The sequence below is a fragment of the Polypterus senegalus genome, chromosome 6 (assembly GCF_016835505.1).
Source record: "Polypterus senegalus isolate Bchr_013 chromosome 6, ASM1683550v1, whole genome shotgun sequence".
NCBI lineage: Eukaryota > Metazoa > Chordata > Cladistia > Polypteriformes > Polypteridae > Polypterus > Polypterus senegalus.
The window spans coordinates 57857867-57879290 of NC_053159.1; the positions used below are offsets into that span (position 1 = coordinate 57857867).

Below are 21424 nucleotides of genomic sequence, written 5' to 3' on the forward strand. Positions count from 1 at the left end.
TTTTTTTAAGTGTAGCTGCAATTCATTTTTATTTCCCAATACTTTAAATAAATCTGACTGCTGGTATTTTCGCAACATCCATCCATTTATTACTTGCTTAATTTAACTGTTAACTTGTGTGACCTGCACTGCAAGTAGTAAGTTAACACATAAACCAATCCTCTGGAACAAAAATCGAGAGATAGGGAGAGAGAAAGAGAGAGAGAGAGAATACATGCATAAGAGATGCATGTTGAGCAAGATAGCAACAGTAAGCATCCCTTAGCAAATGTCACAAATATTACAGAATGCATCACATAACTATAAAGATACAGTATGTCCATAAGACATAATTTTAATGTTCCAGGTGAAAGGAAATTGCTTAGAAAAATGTCATTCAAATGAGTCATGGTATGTAAACATATATAAAACAAAAATTAATGTAACACACAAAAATAAAGTATATTTTGGAAGAAAGTTTTAATGATCTATAGTAACAAATGAAATTAAACTCATCACAAATAAAGAGTAATAAATAAATACTCACCTAGCAGGGAACTGAAGTAAGCAAAGAGGACAGGAAGCTAACTCCAAATTGCCTTTTAATGAACTATTTGCCTTTTCATATGACTCTTCGTTCAAAAGCTTCGTTACTGATGAGCACATGGGTGGAAATTCAGCACACCTGTCTTCTATGTCACTACAGCTCCGCAACATGCTTGACTTATTACTCCTATAAACCTGCATAAAACATTTACACAATATTTTCAAAAGATACAAAAGAATTTTTGATTTATTTATTAAAAAAGAGTATCTTTTTATAAAACCTGTTAAAATGGCAGGGATCTATCATTGAAACTTTATTCCTAGCTGTTCTAGAGTGTTGCCTATCATTTTCATGAACATGAACATAAGCATTAACAACAAACAACAAAACAGAACTGTGTAAATAAACAAAAAGTAACTCCAAAGTGATATTTGCCTATGTATCACATCAGAATTTACAAAACATTACGCAAGTTTACCCTATGATCAGTGGTTTAGCATGTATTATTGTATTTTTTACTTTTGAACTTTAAAAGTTTTTTTTTTCTTTTAAGTATTTCTTTCTATTGTGGAAAATACTTGGTAAATAGAAAAAGTCATCATTATAAATGAAATCCAAAGATGTTCTTTATTAGCACTAGAATACCTGAAGCTTACAAAAAAACTCACAATCCCGGGCCATCTTAAATTCCTTAGCACCTCCCCATTAGCGTCTTTTGTTTTGCAAATGGGTCAATCAGCACAAGCAGCCAGCAGCCTGCTCTCAAATCCCTCCCACTGATGGAGCAGAGTTCATCGCAAAATTCTCAGAGCTCAAGTCTCTGTATCTGGCAGTGAGGTGCCTGGAATTGAATAGGGTAAATAATATATTGTTATTTTGAATACATAAATTTCATGTGTGTTCCGTGTCTACAGTGATCTGTGTAAGTGTAGGACGGCAGGAAATATGAGGCAAGAAATGCTGAACACATACCTAAAGCAAAACTTTTTTCCATGTTATACTAACAATGACGTGAAGTGTATAATGTGTGAAGACTTTAGTCCAAATATCAAGTAAATACACGCGATTTTATTCAAGAATATAACCAAAGAAAAAAAAATCATTCGATTTTCATGTTGCTGTCAATGAGTTAAAAACCCAAGCTCATATATCAATTGACAGGAATTCAATATGTATTCTTCAATGGTGCAGAGGTAAGAACTGCTGCCTTATAACCTAAAGGTTCCAGAATCGAGGCCGGGCACTCCATAGTTGGAGTAGTATGCTGCTATTATTATTACTATAATACAATAAAAGCATACATTTGATTTGAGTCTGCAACAGCCGGTGTAAATTCTGGCTACTTGTAAAAGTTAGCGCATGTTCTTTTATTATTCAGTTTTATTCTGTCACTGATGTTCACGTGATACAACGAACTTGCCTCTCCCTCTATGAGTTGATGGCATTTATCGCCATTCTTTTCACAACAGCAGTGATGGCCACAGTTAGTGCTTTCCTTGATGCCTGCTCAGAACTATTTGTTGTACCGGCAAAAAAACCATACGATGTTCCGTGACCGCTATCAGACTACCATGCAGCATTTGCCTTTGACAACAAAGACACCTGTGCAGAATGTGTGAAAAATGACAGATTTGCTGCAATCTCAGACATCTGCCAATGTTTAGTTGAGAATTGTGTTTTGAGTTACAACCCAGGGCAAAGACTTGCAAAGTAACATAACATCTTACCAAATGTTTAAACGAAAAAGTAAAATGCACAGTAACATAACATCTAACCAAATGTTTAAACGAAAAAGTAAAATTAGTAACACATTAAAAATTGCTTGCCTTTATGCTAAAAGAATCAAAAATAAAACAAGTGAGTAGGAGTTGTATGTATTGGAGCATAACTATGATATTATAGCAATGATAGAAACCTGGTTAAATAACAAAGATAGGGTTGAGTAAAAAATAGAGGAATACACATTTTTTACGAAGGATAGATGGAACAAAAACAGGAGGTGAGGTTGCTGTTTATGTCAAACAGAATTTAAATGCAAGTTCTCTTCATTTGGTGGATAAGCCCCATCTTAGTGAGGACATGCGGCTTCGATTGTAAAGCATTAGGAAAACAGGCCTTATTTTAAGAGACCACCCAATGCAGAAAGTAATTTCAATGCATATCTTTTTAGTAATATTAAAAAGGCAAGTTTACAGGTGGACATTTTAGTCATGGGGGACTTAACTACCGAAATATTAACTGGAATAACACTGCAATAGTGGAACACCAAGAGTTTTTAGAAGTAATCAGTTAACTGTTTTTTAACACAATATGTTAAAGCACCAGTGATGATTTGGATAGTAATTAAAGTGACAAGTAAAGCTGGTTAAATTTGTAGATGATGCCAAGATATGTGGATTGCAAGATAATATTGAAGCATTACAGAGGACAGCATACAGGCTCGGGCATATTTGTGGCAGATGAAATTTAATGTAAGTAAATGTAAAATATTATAGGTAGGTCAGACAGTCTTGGACTCACAATCCCTCCTAACCCATTAACAGCTGTGTTTGGGGTTCTTCCAGAGGGTCTTAAGGTGGAGAAAGACAAACAAATTGTGATTGCATTCACTACACTGTTGGCACGCAGACTTATTCTGATAAACTGGAAGAACCCAAACTCTCCTCTTTTAAGTCAGTGGGAAACCGATGTGTTATACTATTTGAAATTGGAAAAAATCAAATACTCAGTTAGAGGATCTGTGCAGACTTTTTTCAAAACATGGCAGGATCTAATCAGTAATATTTTGAAATGAGTTTATAAAGCACAGAGAATTTGTTGATTTAGGTATTTTTTACAAGCCTTAAATTTTACACCATTTGGCTTGCTCTCTCTCAAGGGTGGGGATCGATCTGTGCTTAGCATAATTCTTTTTTTGTAAAACTTGATTACTATGTATTGATTATAATAAAATTAATAAATAAAAAAAAAAAAAATATTATAGGTAGGAAGTAAAAATATTATGTTTGAATACCCAATGGGAGGTCTGAAAGTCCAACAAACACCATATGAGATAGATTTAGTGGTTATAGCGGGTTTGACACTATCAACATCCAGACAGTGTTTAAGCCATTAAGAGTTATTTATTTCTCTTTTTTATAAGCACATTATCATTTTTTTCCTTTTTTGGGTTAACTGTTTGCTTTGCACTTCACAAAAAATTTTAAAATGAAGATATTTGGACTGTGGTATTTGTTACATACGCATCATACTTAGGATCAAGCCTTTCCAGTAGCATTCCAATATCTTGGAAACCCTCATATACTGTACTTTAAGTCAGAAAACTGCCAAACAAAATCAGCTCATTTAGCAGAAAAAAAAGCAACTAATGAACCTAAGAAAAAAGAACTGTGATTTAAAAGGTTTGGAGTTTTCACTTACTAGCTTGTTTGTGTATACTGATTGCAAGGATCTGTGACAAGTATTGTCACTCTTTTGATGCTAAAATGAAACAGGTTTTGCTAAAGCTCTAGTCATCTTAAATAACCTTATATACACAAGGCCCAAGTTTCTTACTGAAGTCAGAACAACTGATCAATCAAAAGGTGTGCAGGTAACTTGATAAGCAGAGATCACTGAACCTATATATAAATTTAAAATTTCTACCCAATTAAATTAAATTGCCCTTATTAATATTTATTTTTCCCTCTGTAAATAGGGCCTTGGCAATGAAAATGATTCACTCTGTCACCAACACTTTAATGATAATTCATTCTGACCCTGAAATTATATGTGGTAACTTCAACCATGTGACGTGTCTTGTTCCACTCAAGGAAATACAAATCTGTACCTGTTCTATCCAGATGTTAAAGATGCCTTTAATTGTAAACTAACTGGCAACTTTGGGCATATCTGACTACATCCTGATGCATCTTATTCCCAACTACAACCCTGTTATTAGACGTCAACCTGTTAAAACCAGAATACCAAAGAAGGCCTGGAGGTTGAAATGGCCCCGAATGACTGCTTCCAAATGACAAAGTGGAAAATGACGTTAGAGTTACATGGGCAGGATGTTGAGGGACTCAGTCACTGTATCACAGACTATATTGACCTTTGTGTCAACACAGTAGTACCCTCAAACACAGTACGTTGCTTTCCAAGAAACAGGATCTGGATTACTAAGGAGCTAAAAGGTCTCCTGAATAAGAAAAAGACAGCATTTAAATCCGGTGACAAAGAGGCTTGGGAAAAAATGGAGTGAAGGAATGGAAGCTTATAAAGCTAAAATATAAAACTCACTCAAAGTAGCATGAAATGTCTGGAAAGGACTGGGCATGAGTACTCAGGCAACCCAGGGCTCAGATTCTAGAAGAGGAGGTGGGCAAAGCTAATGTCCTGAACTAATTTATTAATAGATTTTTCCCTTCCAACAATTCCCATCATCAACTCCTACCACATTAACTATCAGTTCAGACTGTCCATAACTGAGGACCAAGTTAAAAGACAACCAAGAAAGCTACACACAGGAAAAGCTGCGGGACCAGATGGAGTGGTCCTCGAGTTCTTAAGGCCTGTGCTGGCCAACTTTGTGTTGTCCTCAGTCACCTATTCAGCTTGCTCCTAAGGCACAGTTGCTGTGGAAAACATCCTACATTGTTCCTATTCCAAAAAAGCCAGGTTGTCTCTTCACCTAATTACTATAAACTAGTGGCACTTGCATCTCACATCATGTAGACATCTGAAAGACTAGTCCTAGACCATGAGTCGTCTTATGGTAGACAGCCTTGTCTCACTACAGTTTGCTTATTGGACAAAAATTGCAGTGGAGGATGCAATTATCTGTCTTCTCCACAAGGCTTATTCTTACCTAGAAAAAGGCTGGAAGAATTGTGAGGATTATGATTTTTGATTTCACCAGTGTGTTCAGACAATAGTGTGTGTATGTATGTATTTAAGGAGCTTCTGTAAAAAGCCCCCTAGGGACAAATGAAGTTCTATCTTGCTACCCACAATGGCTAAGCTTGAAGAAAGCAGTGGCAAGATTTTTCAAGTTTTAAAGAAATACTACAGCATTTACAAGATGAAACAAAGACATTTCACATATGAAAAAAACCTTACAATAAAATCAAACACTATTTCTTCAGAAAATTTAGCTAAAGCAGCACTTATCTGCCTCTCTCAACTACAACAATACCCAGAGAAATTAGAAGCATTAAAGAAAAAGTACAAACTGACAATCAAACTAAGCTCAGTTTCTTCACAGAATTTAAGTAAAACTGAAACAGAGCTTATCTGCCACAGACAGGTAACTACAAGACTGTCCAAAAGAAATAATGACATAAAATGCCTATGTGAAAAAGAACAGTAACTTGAACCCAATTTTACAAGAAGAAATAATGACTAGGATGCAGACTCAACAAAGCTGCCATGCCAGAAGAAGGTAAACATCCTGCAATTCCCCACAAACATTCACTTATTGCTTCTCTTATATTTCAGCAAGCCCACAAGAAAATTGGATGCTGGGGCAATTATATTCTTTCAGTTAAACCAGAAATACTGGATACCTCATCCTAACTCAGTTATCAGGAAATCATTTCAAAGTGCACAACTTGCAGAAGATACAATGCTAAAGCAGGTGAGCAAAAACATGGCAGATTTGCCAGATCATCGTTTGTTATCCAAACCCACCACCTTTTACCAAAGTTGGAACTGACTTTGGATGTTTCACATTAAAATAGGATGAAGTTTAGTAAAGAGGTATGGAGTAGTTTTCACTTGCCTAACAAGCAGTACACATTGCGACTGCACACAACTTGGATCGTGATGCTTGTGTCAATCCCATATGTCAATCTACTATTTTCCAAACAGTTCAATGTAATATTATTTGCTCACATAATAGAACAAACTTTGCTGGAGCTAAAAGAAAACTATATGAAGCTGTTAAAAACACTGATCAAGAAAAACAAACAATGTTGTGGAGAAGAAAGTAATCAAATAGATTTTTATCCTACTAGCAGCTTTTTATAAAATGGAGGAGTATGGGAAAGACATATTAGAAGCACAAGAAAATATAAACTCAATACTTAACCAACACATACTGAACAATTAGGCGGAGTGGTGGCTCTGAGGCTAGGGATCTGCACTGGCAATTGGAGGGTTTCCAGTTCGAATCCCGTAAATACCAAAAGGGACTCTGCTCTGTTGGGCCCTTGAGCAAGGTCCTTAACCTGCAATTGCTGAGCGCTTTGAGTAGTGAGAAAAGCGCTATATAAATGCAAAGAATTATTATTATTTATTACATTTTTTAATTCTCTATGCTTGAAGTTGAATCAATTGTCAACAACAGACCCCTACAAAAGGTATCAGATCACCCAAATTATTTGGAAGCATTAACTCCCAATCACCATGTATTAGACAAGACTAAACCTGGCATACCTTCAGGATTTTTTTTCTAAAAATGACCAGTATACATGAAGATGCTAGAAAAAAGTTCAACACATAGCTGATTTGTTTTGAAAAAGATGGATGAAGAGTATTTGTCTATACTTCAAGAACGTCAAAATGCCTTAAACCAAGAAGAAATTTTGAACTAGGAGACAGTGTCTGGATAGCAGATGATGCTGCACCTCGCAATTCTTGGTTTACAGGTTGAGTCATTAAGATAATTCCAGATGCTAAGGATGCAGCCAGAATAGTTTATATACAGACCAAAACCAGCATACTGGACAGACGTATTGGCATAGAAATATACCATATGAAGAATAAATGTTCAGAAATCACAATATTGAACTATGTATTAAACAATACGCTGAAATAGCAACTTGAACTGCAAATTCGAGTCAAAATCTTACTTGTACAAGCTAACATTGATTAAACAACCACGCACTCTAATCTTTTAAAGTTACCCTCAAACAAACTCTTGTGCTTATTTAAAAACCACTGCTATAGGCCGATTTAAACTCAAAATTTTTATGGACTTTGTCCTCAGATATAAACAGTTTTACAAATATTTTTTGGAATTTAATAGCCATGGGTAATTAGGATCACAATGGACATTCAGCCAGAGAAAGGAAAAATACACATTGATGACTCATGTAATCATTGTTAATTCCACATAAAGTGAGGGCTTTAAGCTTCTGAAGCATGCTACAAGAAGAGAGTAGAAGGGAGAAGGGAACAACAAAAGAAAGAACGCACCCAGATAAGACATCTGAATTCCCAAAGCCAAGCCTCTGCTGCCTGAAGAAAATCTGAAGCAGCTCTGCACCAAGACTTGAAAAGACTCGTCTTCCATCATCTATTTTCTACATAAGTATTTTGTAATAAGACTCTTTATTCATATACAGTTTCTAACCTTTTATGACTATCCTGTCTTTGTATTACATTTTCCTTACTAATAAATATTGATTTCATATTTTTTGACTGGATCATGGTGTATTGTTAAAGGCACCGGGTATGAGTGTACACAATATTTCCACTGGGGTAAGCAGCTGAGAAGAGATATCTTTAATAAAAAGCAGCAAGGTGAGCAGGCACCTGTTCTGGCAACTGCAACCAGCATAGCACATGTCTGAAGATAACCATTTGCTATACTTGTGCTGAGCTAGTAAGTCTCTTTGATTATTAAAGCAGCAGTCCATATGCACATAACACTGTACATGTGGGACACTATAAAGCAGCTACAGTGGTGTGAATAACTATTTGCCCCCTTCCTGATTTCTTATTCTTTTGCATGTTTGTCACACAAAATGTTTCTGATCATCAAACACATTTAACCATTAGTCAAATATAACACAAGTAAACACAAAATGCAGTTTTTAAATGATGATTTTTATTATTTAGGGAGAAAAAAAAATCCAAACCTACATGGCCCTGTGTGAAACAGTAATTGCCCCCTGAACCTAATAACTGGTTGGGCCACCCTTAGCACCAATAACTGCAATCAAGCGTTTGCGATAACTTGCAATGAGTCTTGCTCAGCGCTCTGGAGGAATTTTGGCCCACTCATCTTTGCAGAATTGTTGTAATTCAGCTTTATTTGAGGGTTTTCTAGCATGAACTGCCTTTTTAAGGTCATGCCATAGCATCTCAATAGGATTTAGGTCAGGACTTTGACTAGGCCACTCCAAAGTCTTCATTTTGTTTTTCTTCAGCCATTCAGAGGTGGATTTGCTGGTGTGTTTTGGGTCATTGTCCTGTTGCAGCACCCAAGATCGCTTCAGCTTGAGTTGACGAACAGATGGCTGGACATTCTCCTTCAGGATTTTTTGGTAGACAGTAGAATTCATGGTTCCATCTATCACAGCAAGCCTTCCAGGTCCTGAAGCAGCAAAACAACCCCAGACCATCACACTACCACCACCATATTTTACTGTTGGTATGATGTTCTTTTTCTGAAATGCTGTTCCTTTTACGCCAGATGTAACGGGACATTTGCCTTCCAAAAAGTTCAACTTTTGTCTCATCAGTCCACAAGGTATTTTCCCAAAAGTCTTGGCAATCATTGAGATGTTTCTTAGCAAAATTGAGACAAGCCCTAATGTTCTTTTTGCTTAACAGTGGTTTGCGTCTTGGAAATCTGCCATGTAGGCCGTTTTTGCCCAGTCTCTTTCTTATGGTGGAGTCCTGAACAATGACCTTAAATGAGGCAAGTGAGGCCTGCAGTTCTTTAGAAGTTGTCCTGGGGTCTTTTGTGACCTCTCGGATGAGTCGTTTCTGTGCTCTTGGGGTAATTTTGGTCGTCTGGCCTCTCCTGGGAAGGTTCACCACTGTCCCATGTTTTTGCCATTTGTGGATAATGGCTCTCACTGTGGTTCGCTGGAGTCCCAAAGCTTTAGAGATGGCTTTATAACCTTTACCAGACTGATAGATCTCAATTACTTCTGTTCTCATTTGTTCCTGAATTTCTTTGGATCTTGGCATGATGTCTAGCTTTTGAGGTGCTTTTGGTCTACTTCTCTGTGTCAGGCAGCTCCTATTTAAGTGATTTCTTGATTGAAACAGGTGTGGCAGTAATCAGGCCTGGGGGTGGCTACGGAAATTGAACTCAGGTGTGATACACCACAGTTAGGTTATTTTTTAACAAGGGGGCAATTACTTTTTCACACAGGGCCATGTAGGTTTGGATTTTTTCTCCCTAAATAATAAAACCATCATTTAAAAACTGCATTTTGTGTTTACTTGTGTTATATTTGACTAATGGTTAAATGTGTTTGATGATCAGAAACATTTTGTGTGACAAACATGCAAAAGAATAAGAAATCAGGAAGGGGGCAAATAATTTTTTACACCACTGTATATTGTAATAAATTTCCACAACAATACAACAGACCTATGAATAAAAATGTGTCAGCTTTCAAGAAATGGGAAATAACTGAAAGGAGAAATTCTTAAAAAATTGTTTTATGATTAAGATCAAACTGTATTTGTGTATAAGTTTATAAATTTGTAGCTCTTAATGAAATAAAAGGTAGTAATTGTTTTTGCTCTTTGTCTTGTCCCAATCCTAGTAAGGCAATGTTAATGGTAAATTCATAAGTGCTTGCTTAATTTGAATATAATGTAAGTTCCCATACTGTAGCTGTGTACAGTGCATCCGGAAAGTATTCACAGCGCATCACTTTTTCTACATTTTGTAATGTTACAGCCTTATTCCAAAATGGATTAAATTCATTTTTTTCCTCAGAATTCTACACACAACACCCCATAATGACAACATGAAAAAAGTCTACTTGAGGTTTTTGCAAATTTATTAAAAATAAAAAAACTGAGAAATCACATGTACATAAGTATTCACAGCCTTTGCTCGATACTTTGTTGATGCACCTTTGGCAGCAATTACAGCCTCAACTCTTTTTGAATATGATGCCAAAGGTTGGCAGACCTATCCTTGGCCAGTTTCGCCCATTCCTCTTTTCAGCACCTCACAAGCTCCATCAGGTTGGATGGGAAGCGTCGGTGCAAAGCCATTTTAAGATCTCTCCAGAGATGTTCAATCGGATTCAAGTCTGGACTCTGGCTGGGCCACTCGAGGACATTCACAGAGTTGTCCTGAAGCCACTCCTTTGATATCTTGGCTGTGTGATTAGGGGTGTTGCCCTGCTGAAAGATTAAACGTTGCCCCAGTCTAAGGTTAAGAGCGCTTTGGAGCAGGTTTTCATCCAGGATGTCTCTGTACATTGCTGCAGTCATCTTTCCATTTATCCTGACTAGTCTCCCAATTCCTTCCATTGAAAAACATCCCCACAGCATGATGCTGCCACCACCATGCTTCACTGTAGGGATGGTATTGGCCTGGTGATGAGGAGTGCCTGGTTTCCTCCAAACGTGACGCCTGGCATTCACACCAAAGAGTTCAATCTTTGTCTCATCAGACCAGAGAATTTTGTTTCTCATGGTCTGAGAGTCCTTCAGGTGCCTTTTGGCAAACTCCAGGCGGGCTGCCATGTGCCTTTTACTAAGGAGTAGCTTCCATCTGGCCACTCTACCATACAGGCCTGATTGGTGGATTGCTGCAGAGATGGTTGTCCTTCTGGAAGGTTCTCCTCTCTCCACAGAGGACCTCTGGAGCTCTGACAGAGTGACCATCGGGTACTTGGTGACCTCCCTGACTAAGGCCCTTCTCCCCCTAACGCTCAGTTTAGATGGCCAGCCAGCTCTAGGAAGCGTCCTGGTGGTTTCGAACTTCTTCCACTTACAGATGATGGAGGCCACTGTACTCATTGGGACCTTCAAAGCAGCAGAAATTTTTCTGTAACCTTCCCCAGATGTGTGCCTCGAGACAATCCTGTCTCGAAGGTCTGCAGACAATTCCTTTGACTTCATGCTTGGTTTGTGCTCTGATATGATCTGTCAACTGTGGGACCTTATATAGACAGGTGTGTGCCTTTCCAAATCATGTCCAATCAACTGAATTTACCACAGGTGGACTCCAATTAAGCTGCAAAAACATCTCAAGGATGATCAGGGGAAACAGGATGCACCTGAGCTCAATTTTGAGCTTCATGGAAAGGCTGTGAATACTTATGTACATGTGCTTTCTCAGTTTTGTTATTTTTAATAAATCTGCAAAAACCTCAAGTAAACGTTTTTCACGTTGTCATTATGGGGTGTTGTGTGTAGAATTCTGAGGAAAAAAATGAATTTAATCCATTTTGGAATAAGGCTGTAACATAACAAAATGTGGAAAAAGTGGTGCGCTGTGAATACTTTCCGGATGCACTGTATATAATGGAAAATTCTGTTTTATCCTCAATAAGCCAACAAATTAATGGAATGTTCTTAATGCTCTTTTTATTTCTGGTGTGAGAACGGAATGATCTCAAGATTGTTAGATTTACAGTTACATAGAAACATGAACTGTTAGATAGATTAAATTGCCTGTGTGATGGACGGCTGGCAGCTCAACCCGGCCCGGGACACCCAAAGATTGGAAGGATGGGGGAAAGCAGCTAATTTGGGACACTGCCTCCCCTAGGGTCTACATGGCAGTTTCCCTGCAGCTTAGCGGTGCCCAGATTCCCGCAGGGGACCATAGGATCTGGAGTTCGGTTTCACAGCCCTGCTGGGTATCATGGGTGCTGCCAGGAGACGCTGCAGGGAGACTGGGGGATTTTTACTTTCCGTATAGCCCGGAAGTACTACCAAGTCACGGGGATGGAAGCCCCAAAGTACTTCCGGGCTGAAGAAAACAAAAGCCCTCCATCTTACCCTGGCAAGTCATGTGGGAAGAAGAACAGAAGCACTTCCGGGTCAAGGACTACATAAAACACCGTTGAAAACCCAGCAAGCAAGCCGGAGTTGGGAGGTAGATGAAAGTGCTTGCTGGGAGGTGTGGAGGAGAGAATTGAGTGTGGTTATTGTACTTATTATTGTAATTATTAGTATTACTTGCCTGTATATGGTGTTTGGGGTGCTTAGAGGCAATATTACAGAAAAGAAAATAATTAAAAACCTTTTTGTAATTTTACCTGGTGTCCTGGACATCTGTCTATCGGGTTAGAGGAGCAACAGTGCCCTCTAGTGTCACAGCTGCAAACAGAAATGCTTTAACTATATGTTTTGATGTATATCATACTGTAGGAGATAAATGTAACTAACATATAGTACTTAAGCATTAAACAGAAACCTTACAGACAAGTTTTTTTTATTTGAGTGCATTGTTTGCGTGAACTGTTTGCTTTGAATTTTACTAAAACTGTTAAAATGATCACATTTGGACCGCGTAATTGATTATATACTGTGAAGCATGAGTCACTATCTTTCATGCCAAAACATGAGGCTGAGTCTCAGTACTTTAGCAAAACCAGCTTTATTTAGCTTGAAACAGGCACAACACGGTTATTTATTGTAGCGGTATATACTACTCTCCTATACACACAAGGCAATCAGGCAGGGTCGTGGCCAAGTAATACTGTTCCCTGCATTTATAATGTACCTTGCATCACCCATTGACAACATCGCTTATAGTGCAACTGTGAGTGGCTCGGATTTGCTTCCGTGGTGAGCTACAGCAGCGCTGGGAGCCTGTGGTTGCCATGGCAACTGATAAACCGTCTTTCACAGAGGTGGTGATTGTGCTTCAGGATGCTCTTTGGTGTGTTGTTCCATTTGGGGTGTCAAAAGAGTTTAGAAACCTTACAATATATTATACAAATATAAATGATATATAAATAACACTGGAGAACAATTCTGAACAATTTTTTTGTTGACTTCAATTTTTAAGCTTATTTACACTAAAATAGGTATGCTGATTCTGAAAGTGCAATTAGTATTCTTCTATCACATCAGGTTTTTTCTCTACCACTTATATTAACACGATTACTGTAGCGTGGATTTGTATAGGCTATTCATTTACATGCAAGACAGTATGGTCAGAGGTTGTGCACTGCTCTACGTAGTGAATAAGCAAAATCTATTTTTCTACTTACACATGAATTTCCTTTCTTTCAGATCATGTCTGGCTCTGCTGTTTCTCGTTGTAAGTGCCTAAACAACCCTGATTCATTTTGTTATATCTGTGGCAGTTTCACCATTCCCAAGCAAAGGACGAACATCAGCACATTTGTAGAGCAAGCCTATTTGGCATATTTCAGAGTTAAACTTGGTGATCAAGATAAGTCTTGGGCCCCTCATAAGGTGTACAAACAGTGTGTTGAGGGTTTACGGATGTGGACAAAAGGAACACATGATAAGATGTCATTTGGTATACCTATGGTTTGTCGAGAGCCAGGAGATCATTTCAGTGACTGTTACTTTTGTATAGTGAAAACTTCAGGATATAACAAGAAAAATAAATGTAACAGAGTATCCTAGTCTACCGTCGGCTATACGGCCAGTGGCTCATTCAGATGAAATCCCAGTGCTGGTTTTCGTTAAACTACCCTGTCTTGAAGAACATGATTATGGTAATGAACTAGGTGACAACAATGATGAAGAGTTTGAAATTGAAGAGGGCACTGTTCGTAAGGGATTTGATCAGCATGAGTTGAGTGATTTGGCATGTGATTTGAGACTATATCGAAGAAGGCTTCAGAACTCCTAGCATCAAGACTGCGTGAGAAAAACTTACTTGAAAAAGAAACAAAGGTATCATACTTTCGAACCCGAGAAATTGCATTTCTGCAGTACTTTAGAACTGACACTGGCTTTGTGTATTGCCATAACATACCTGGTTTAATGGAGGAATTGGGAATTCCAATCTATAACGCAACTGAATAGCGACTATTCATCGATAGCTCAAAGTGGAGCTTAAATTGTGTCCTCCTTCACAATGCAATATATTTGGGTCAGTCCCAATTGGCCATTTAGTTTCTTTTTGTGAAGAATATGCAGACATAAAGAGAGTAATTGAGTTGTTGCAATATCACCAACACAATTGGGTCCTCTGTGTTGACCTTAAAATGGTATGCTTCCTTCTTGGTCAGCAACGCGGATACTCCAAGTATCCCTGTTATCTGTGCATGTGGGACAGCAGAGCTTGTGAGAGGCATTGGGTGGAAAGCAACTGGCCTCCAAGATCTGCCCTAAAAACAGGTGATCCAAATATTCTACATGAGCCACTTGTTGATAGAAAAAATATTATATCCCTGCCTCTGCACATGAAACTGGGTCTGATGAAGCAGTTTGTTAAAGCTTTGCCATCTGAAAGAGACTGTTTCAAGTGCCTCATTTTGGCATTCCCTAGCCTGTCATTTGAAAAATAAAGGCCGGTGTGTTTGATGGTCCACAGATTCAGCAGCTCATCAAAGATGAACATTTCATCAGGACAATGTCAGAAGTCGAAAATAATGCTTGGTTATCATTCAAAGCCATTGTCAAGGTCTTTCTTGGAAACACACGAGCAAATAATTTCACAGAAATTGTCCAGAAACTCTTGGAGAGCTACAAAATGCTTGGTTGCAATATGAACATCAAGGTGCATTTTCTGCATAGCCATCTTTCTAACTTCCCGGAAAACATTGGTGCAGTCAGTGATGAGCAAGGTGAACGATTCCACCAAGATTCGAAGGTCGTGGAAGGACGGTATCAGGGTAGATGGGATGTACATATGATGGCTGACTATTGTTGGAGCATCCGGCAGGATTATCCTAACACTGAACACTCAAGGAAAGCTATAAGCTTACCTGATTAATTTTCAAATGTTTTACTGTAAAAAAAATGTCATAGAGTAACAATAAATCCTTTGTATGAACAAAATAAATTTAAATAAACAGTACAGTTATTATTTCATTATTTTTTTTATTGTATGTAAAATTTGTATGTTTTTTGACAAAAATGGAGGGTGCCCTGTATCGTAAAAACTGGATGTGATAGCAAAAAACTGGGGTCATTTCTGGATTCACCACCCAAAAATTAGTAAAAAAAAAAAACAGGTGTATGATCTAACTCAACGAAAAATGTGTTCCCCAGTGTAATATATAATAAAATAATATCTAGTCAACCATTCATAAGTTAAAGCTGAAGTGTATTTGAAGCATGCAGTAAAACACAAAACCACAAATCCAAAAACACAAAAGCAAGTTCACATCAGAGTGGATGAAAAGACACAAAATGAAAATTTTGGGCTGGGATACTCAAAGTCCAGACCTAGACAAAAAAAACAAGTAAAACGGAGGTTCAACTAGAAATGAGCAGTTCATGCTTGAAAGCTTACTAGTGTTTCTGAATTAAACAACTTCTGTAAGACTGGGGTAACTGTATCTCTATAGGTATGTGAAAGGCTGTATGAAGGGTATTAACAATGATGTCCTGATTCGATTCAATATTGATTTTATCTTGATTGAATTAGCATGCACTAATATATTCGAAGTGCTGGCTTTTTTAGAGGTTACTTAACCATGCATAGAGAACAACAGCGTAATGCGACAAATTTCAGTAACACTTTATTTGAAGGGTGTCTACATAATGACATCTTAACATATTCATAAACATGGGATGACATTTAAGAAGCAATACTTGATTATAATATAATTATAATTATAATATAGAATAATGAACAGTTAACATCAGTATTTGCAAGATGTGGAACAAATACCATTGCCCTTTAAATAAAAAAATAAAAAAAAAAGTAAAAAACCCTTTTTCATAACATTGTACTCATTCAAATTCACCATAATTTAACAAACATATGGTTGCAATCAGAAATACAGTATTCAACACCCTTATCTCAGAAGACATTATAGTAATATGAATTTGAGGATAATGAAAATATTTGACAAAAAAGCTCCATTAAACAACAAAAAATATTTCACACATTTTTACAGTTATTTTGAGAGCATAAATTGACTTAAGTTTGAGCGCAGATGAAATGCAGTATGTAAATCCTTTCATAAATGTGCCTACGTACCATTATTCAATTCTCAGCTTCAGTACTTTTTGGAGCATCCTATAACCTTTAAAACTTCAAATAATAGTTTTTGGTAAATGCTAACAAGCTTTTTTCACCTCTCTGTTGAAATCTTTGCCCATTCTTCACATGCAAAAGCCTCCAGCCAACTGATGTTTAATGGTTTTCAAGCTGTAACTCCACCAAAGATTTTCAATGGAATTTAAATCTGGGGACTGAGAAGGCCACTGCAGGACATTCCTGGATTTATTTCTTAACCAAACTTTGGTTAACTTGGAGACATGCGTGGGATCATTTTCTTGCTGGAAAGTCCAATTGATCACCAAGATTCAATTTCTGAACAGAAAGTATCACATTCCTCTTTAAAATGACCATGTATTTCTGGGAATCCATAATGTCAGTTACACGGCCAAGTTTCTTAGTTCCTATAGGAAAAAAAATCCCCACATCAATGACCCAACACCATGCTTGACTGTTGGGAAGTTATTCTTTTAGTCATATGCCCGGCCTTTCTCATGCCATACATACCTATGGTTCATGTGTGCAAACAGTTGCAATTTAGTTTCATCAGTCAATAAAACTGTCCTGCAGGCCTATCCAAATTTCTCCTGGCGTAGTCTAGTCTACCTTTAATGTTCTTTTTTATCAACACTGGAGTGCATCTTGAAGTGCAGCCAAGAAGTCCTAGTTTATTTAGTGTTCACCTTACGGTTGTCACTGAAGTCCCTGCCTTCACCAGGTCATCCTGTACACTACCAATCAAAAGTTTCAGAACACGTCCGTTTTTCTTCAAATTTAATCAGTTGAAATGCAATGAATGACCTAAATGGTGAAAAGGTAAGCAGTAAACTGCCAGAGATTTAAATTTAAAGTTTAGATTAGCAAAAACTGAAAAAAGGGAATTTCAGAATATTACAAATGGGCCTTCAGAAAGCAACTAATAAGTTACAACCCACAAATATTCTGCAGCAACTAAAGTTAATTAAGCCTTGCAAGTTGAAGCAAACATTTTGCACAAGTGCCCTAACTTCTGTTATTTACTTAAAAACCCTCTGTCTGTCTTAAAGCAGAGCTAGAACAGACTGTGCTGCTATACCCTCTGAAATGTTACTGGGACAATATTATACTGTAGGAAGTTGTAAATTCCAATGATAAAGGCAGAAAATGTCAATTAATAAATGAAATGAGACAGAGCATTATTACCCTTGGTAGGCCTTTCATTTAAAGAAACTGGGAAAAAAAAAAAAAAAAAAACAAAAAAAATCACAAGTGTCAGTGAGTAAACTGGAAAAAAGTCTTATGAACCGATGAATCAAAATATGAAATTTTGGGCTCATCATGTAGGATGTTTGTACACCATCAAGTTGGTGAAAGGATAATTCCTCAAGTGTGTGGTACCAACTGTCAAACATGGAGGATAGGATGGTCTGGGGTTATTTTGCTGGTGGAAGAAAGAGTGACTGCCATTAGGAATCAAAAGGGTTACCACAGCTTGGCTGTTATATCAGCAAAAGGTGGTTACTTTGATGAGTTACAAATTAGAATAAAATTCAATTGTTGGCAGTGGCTTTGGATTAATGGAACATAAAAAAGACAAAGAACCAGCCATCGTAACTGACAACACTGCTAAAATGATCAGTGCAGAACAGCTTATGAAGGAACTTCATGTCAGCTACTTTGCACACACACTCAACTTTAGTATCGCATGCTGTTCTGAAAATTCCAGCAATTGCATGCTTGCTTGGCCAGGTGAGGGTCATTACAAACTTTTTCTACTGTAGCAGTACAGCTAGCTATGTGCTTAAGGAGAAGCAACACTTATTGGACTTACCATCACACAAACTTATAATTGATGCCATCACACAATGGAACTGTGCACTGGAAATGCCAGAAAGGATTTTGGAACAACAGCCAGCCATCTCGGCAGCTTTACATATAGGCAGAGAGGTTTCTCCTGGTGTGAGTGGCATACAGCACACTTGCTTGCAACATATCTGCCACAGATGTCCTGTCATTTTTAATGTAGTGATATGTGATTGTCACGCAGGAATCTGGTGCCCTGGAGGTTTAGCTGTTGCAAGTTAGGGCTACTCTATCTCCGGACCTGAGAGATGATGCTTTGTTTAAGATCTTCTTAAAGCTTAGGTAAAATAACTTAACACAACTGCTTCTGGTTCATATAGTATCCAAAACCTGTATCATTTGTCGAAAACCCTTGTTTCAAAGACGGTGTAGGGTCTCTCCTTTTTTACAAATATAAACTGCTACAGATTCTTGTTATTTTTTGGGCACAAGGCAATTTAAATGGAAGTGTGGAGCTAAATGCTGTCTCCATGCGTATATTGTTTAGGCTCCACTTGTTTGAATGTTGACCGAGGTAACGTTTCTGGGTGACGTTAAGATAAATGGTTTTTCCTATTTATTGTGTTATAACAGTACAATAGTATAACAGTAACTTCTAAGTTGCACAACTTATATATGGCTTTGCTTTTATTCAGTTGCTCTTTACCGCCACACTGTTTGAATCCGTAGTAAGTCCACACATCTGATTTAACTGTAGAAGTAGCCGATTTCAGTTGAGGACAATACACCATTTTATAAGAGGTAGTAAAGTATTTTTTCAATAGAAAGCTTTAACAGGAAATAGAGAAAAAACTAACGTTTTTAAAACAAAAATATTATGAGTCTGGAGGCAAAGCAATGAAGCTATTAGCTAGAAAGCTACGTAAGCAACAGGCCGATGAGACAATACAGAGGATACAAGACCCAATATCAAAACAGCTATTCCATAAGTCAGAAGAAATTCAGAGAGTGTTCGAAGAGTACTAAAAAAAACTCTATACTCAAGCACAGACTGTAAATTCTGACGAAACTGATTCTTTTATCACTCCCTTAAAACTTTCTTCGGTTAGTGTGACCTGGAATGCTGAATTAACTGCAGATATAACTGAGGAGGAGTTAAACAAAGCAATATCCAGGCTTAAAACAAACAAATCACCGGGGCCAGATGGTTTCTCATCTGAGTGGTATAAGGTATTTAAACAAGAACTTATCCCCATTTTATTATCAGCATTTAATCATGTTTTACATGGAGGAGATTTGCCGCCCTCGTGGAGAGAAGCCGCTATTTCTGTTAATCCAAAGGATGGGAAAAACAAACAAGCTTGTTCAACTTATAGACCAATTTGTGTCCTAAACATGGACTACAAGTTGTTTGTCTCAATCCTAGCTAAAAGATTAGAATTGATAATGCCGGAACTAATTAACTCTGACCAGACTGGTTTTATTAGGGGTAGGCAAACACAAGACAACATCAGAAGGACTCTCCAAATTATCAATCATATTCAAGACTAAATTACAAGCTGTTCTCCTAAGCCTTGATGCGGAGAAGACTTTTGACTCTAATTGGCTTTTCCTTAAGGGCATTCTTGCCAAATTAAACTTCCATGAGAAATTTATTAAAGTAGTTCAAAATATATACTCATACCCCACCGCGAGAATTAAAATAAATGGTAATTTATCGAGGAGCTTTGTACTTGAGAGGGGTACCAGACAGGGGTGCCCTCTCTCTCCTCTGCTCTTTGCATTGTTTATTGAACCCCTGGGGCAATGGATCAGGCAAAATTCTAAAATAAAAGGTATTAACATCAAAAATGATGAACATAAAATAGCACTATTTGCGGACGACATATTAGTTTATCTAAAGGATCCAACTGAGTCATTGATTGAGTTAATGGAAACTTTAAAAACCTTTAGCTTTTTCTCAGGATTTTAATTAAATATTTTAAAAACTCAGGTACTGACCTTTAATTATAACCTCCAAACAAAATTAAAAAAGATTACTTCTTAAAATGGGATCTAACATTTATTAAATACCTAGGAATAAATATCCCCAAGGATATGAACAATTTAGAAATCCTTAATTATGGTCCTATTAATAAAAAAATAAAACTTGACATTGCAAGATGGAATCTTCTACTATTTTTTAGCATGGGATCTAGATTAGATTCAGTCAAGCAAAACATACTTCCAAGATTACTCTATTTATTTTAGTCTTTGTCTGTTCCCTTGCCCAAAAAACGATTCTCAGAATGGGATAAACTGATTTCCAGATTCATATGGCAAGGCAAGAAACCAAAGGTAAAATTTAAAACCCTTCAACTGAGTAAAGATAAAGGAGGAGTTGCTCTCCCATGTTTACAAAAATATTGTTGGGCAGCACAGTTAAGAATAATAGTTTGTTGGTGCAACCCAGAATATCAAGCAAGGTGGAAGGATATAGAGATTAGTTGGTTTGACAGGATCCCTATTCAAACTAGCATCATAGATGCTCATTTAATTAAAAATAAGAAAGAAAATCAATGGATTAAGGTAACACTTAAAAATTGGTTTGAGATTATTAAAGACTATAATCTAAAGGATTCTGTAAATGTATTGAAATGGCCATCATATGATTCTGATTTTAAACCAAATACATTAGATATGCGTTTTAAAATATGGGCTAAGATAGGGATCACTGCTTATTGCTTAATCATGGATAAAAGACAATTATTAGATTTTAATTCTCTAAAAGAAAAATTTAGTTTGGAATCCAGAGACTTACATATACCTCCAGCTCCGACAACATTTCTGCCAGAAAATTAAAAAAGGGATTGATGAGGATCCAAATAAGAGTGCTCTACTTAAAATATTCTCCTCAGCTTATAAGGCTGAACCAATGTTTAAGACTATTACAAAACTTTATAGAGCCTTGATGGATTTACAAGGAGATTCATACTTGTACATTAAAGAAAGATGGGACAAAGAAAGTGGGATTATCTTCTCAACCGAGGACTGGGAAAATATATGTAAACAACAATGGGCAACCTCCGTTCTACATATTGGACAGAATTCTGTGGAAAAAGACTATTAGGTTTTTCCTTACCCCAAAACAGAAAAATAATTTTCAAGGCAACTCAAATTGTTGGAGACATTGTGGCTCACAGGATGTAAACCATTTTCACATATTTTGGGGATGTCCTAAAATTAGAGGTTTTTGGAAAGATATACATAAGGTATTGGAAATTATT

The 21424-nt window shown here is 37.1% G+C and overlaps 1 protein-coding gene across 4 annotated transcripts in view; it reads right to left on the reverse strand.

Annotated features, from left to right (window-relative positions):
• si:ch73-70k4.1 overlaps positions 1-21424 on the reverse strand; it is a 156307-nt gene that overhangs the window by 27724 nt on the left and 107159 nt on the right. For all 4 annotated transcript variants that reach the window (XM_039756046.1, XM_039756045.1, XM_039756047.1 and 1 more), the window contains one exon: positions 527-720. In XM_039756046.1, the coding sequence (XP_039611980.1) occupies positions 527-720 (194 nt within the window). The remainder of the gene's footprint in view (positions 1-526; positions 721-21424) is intronic.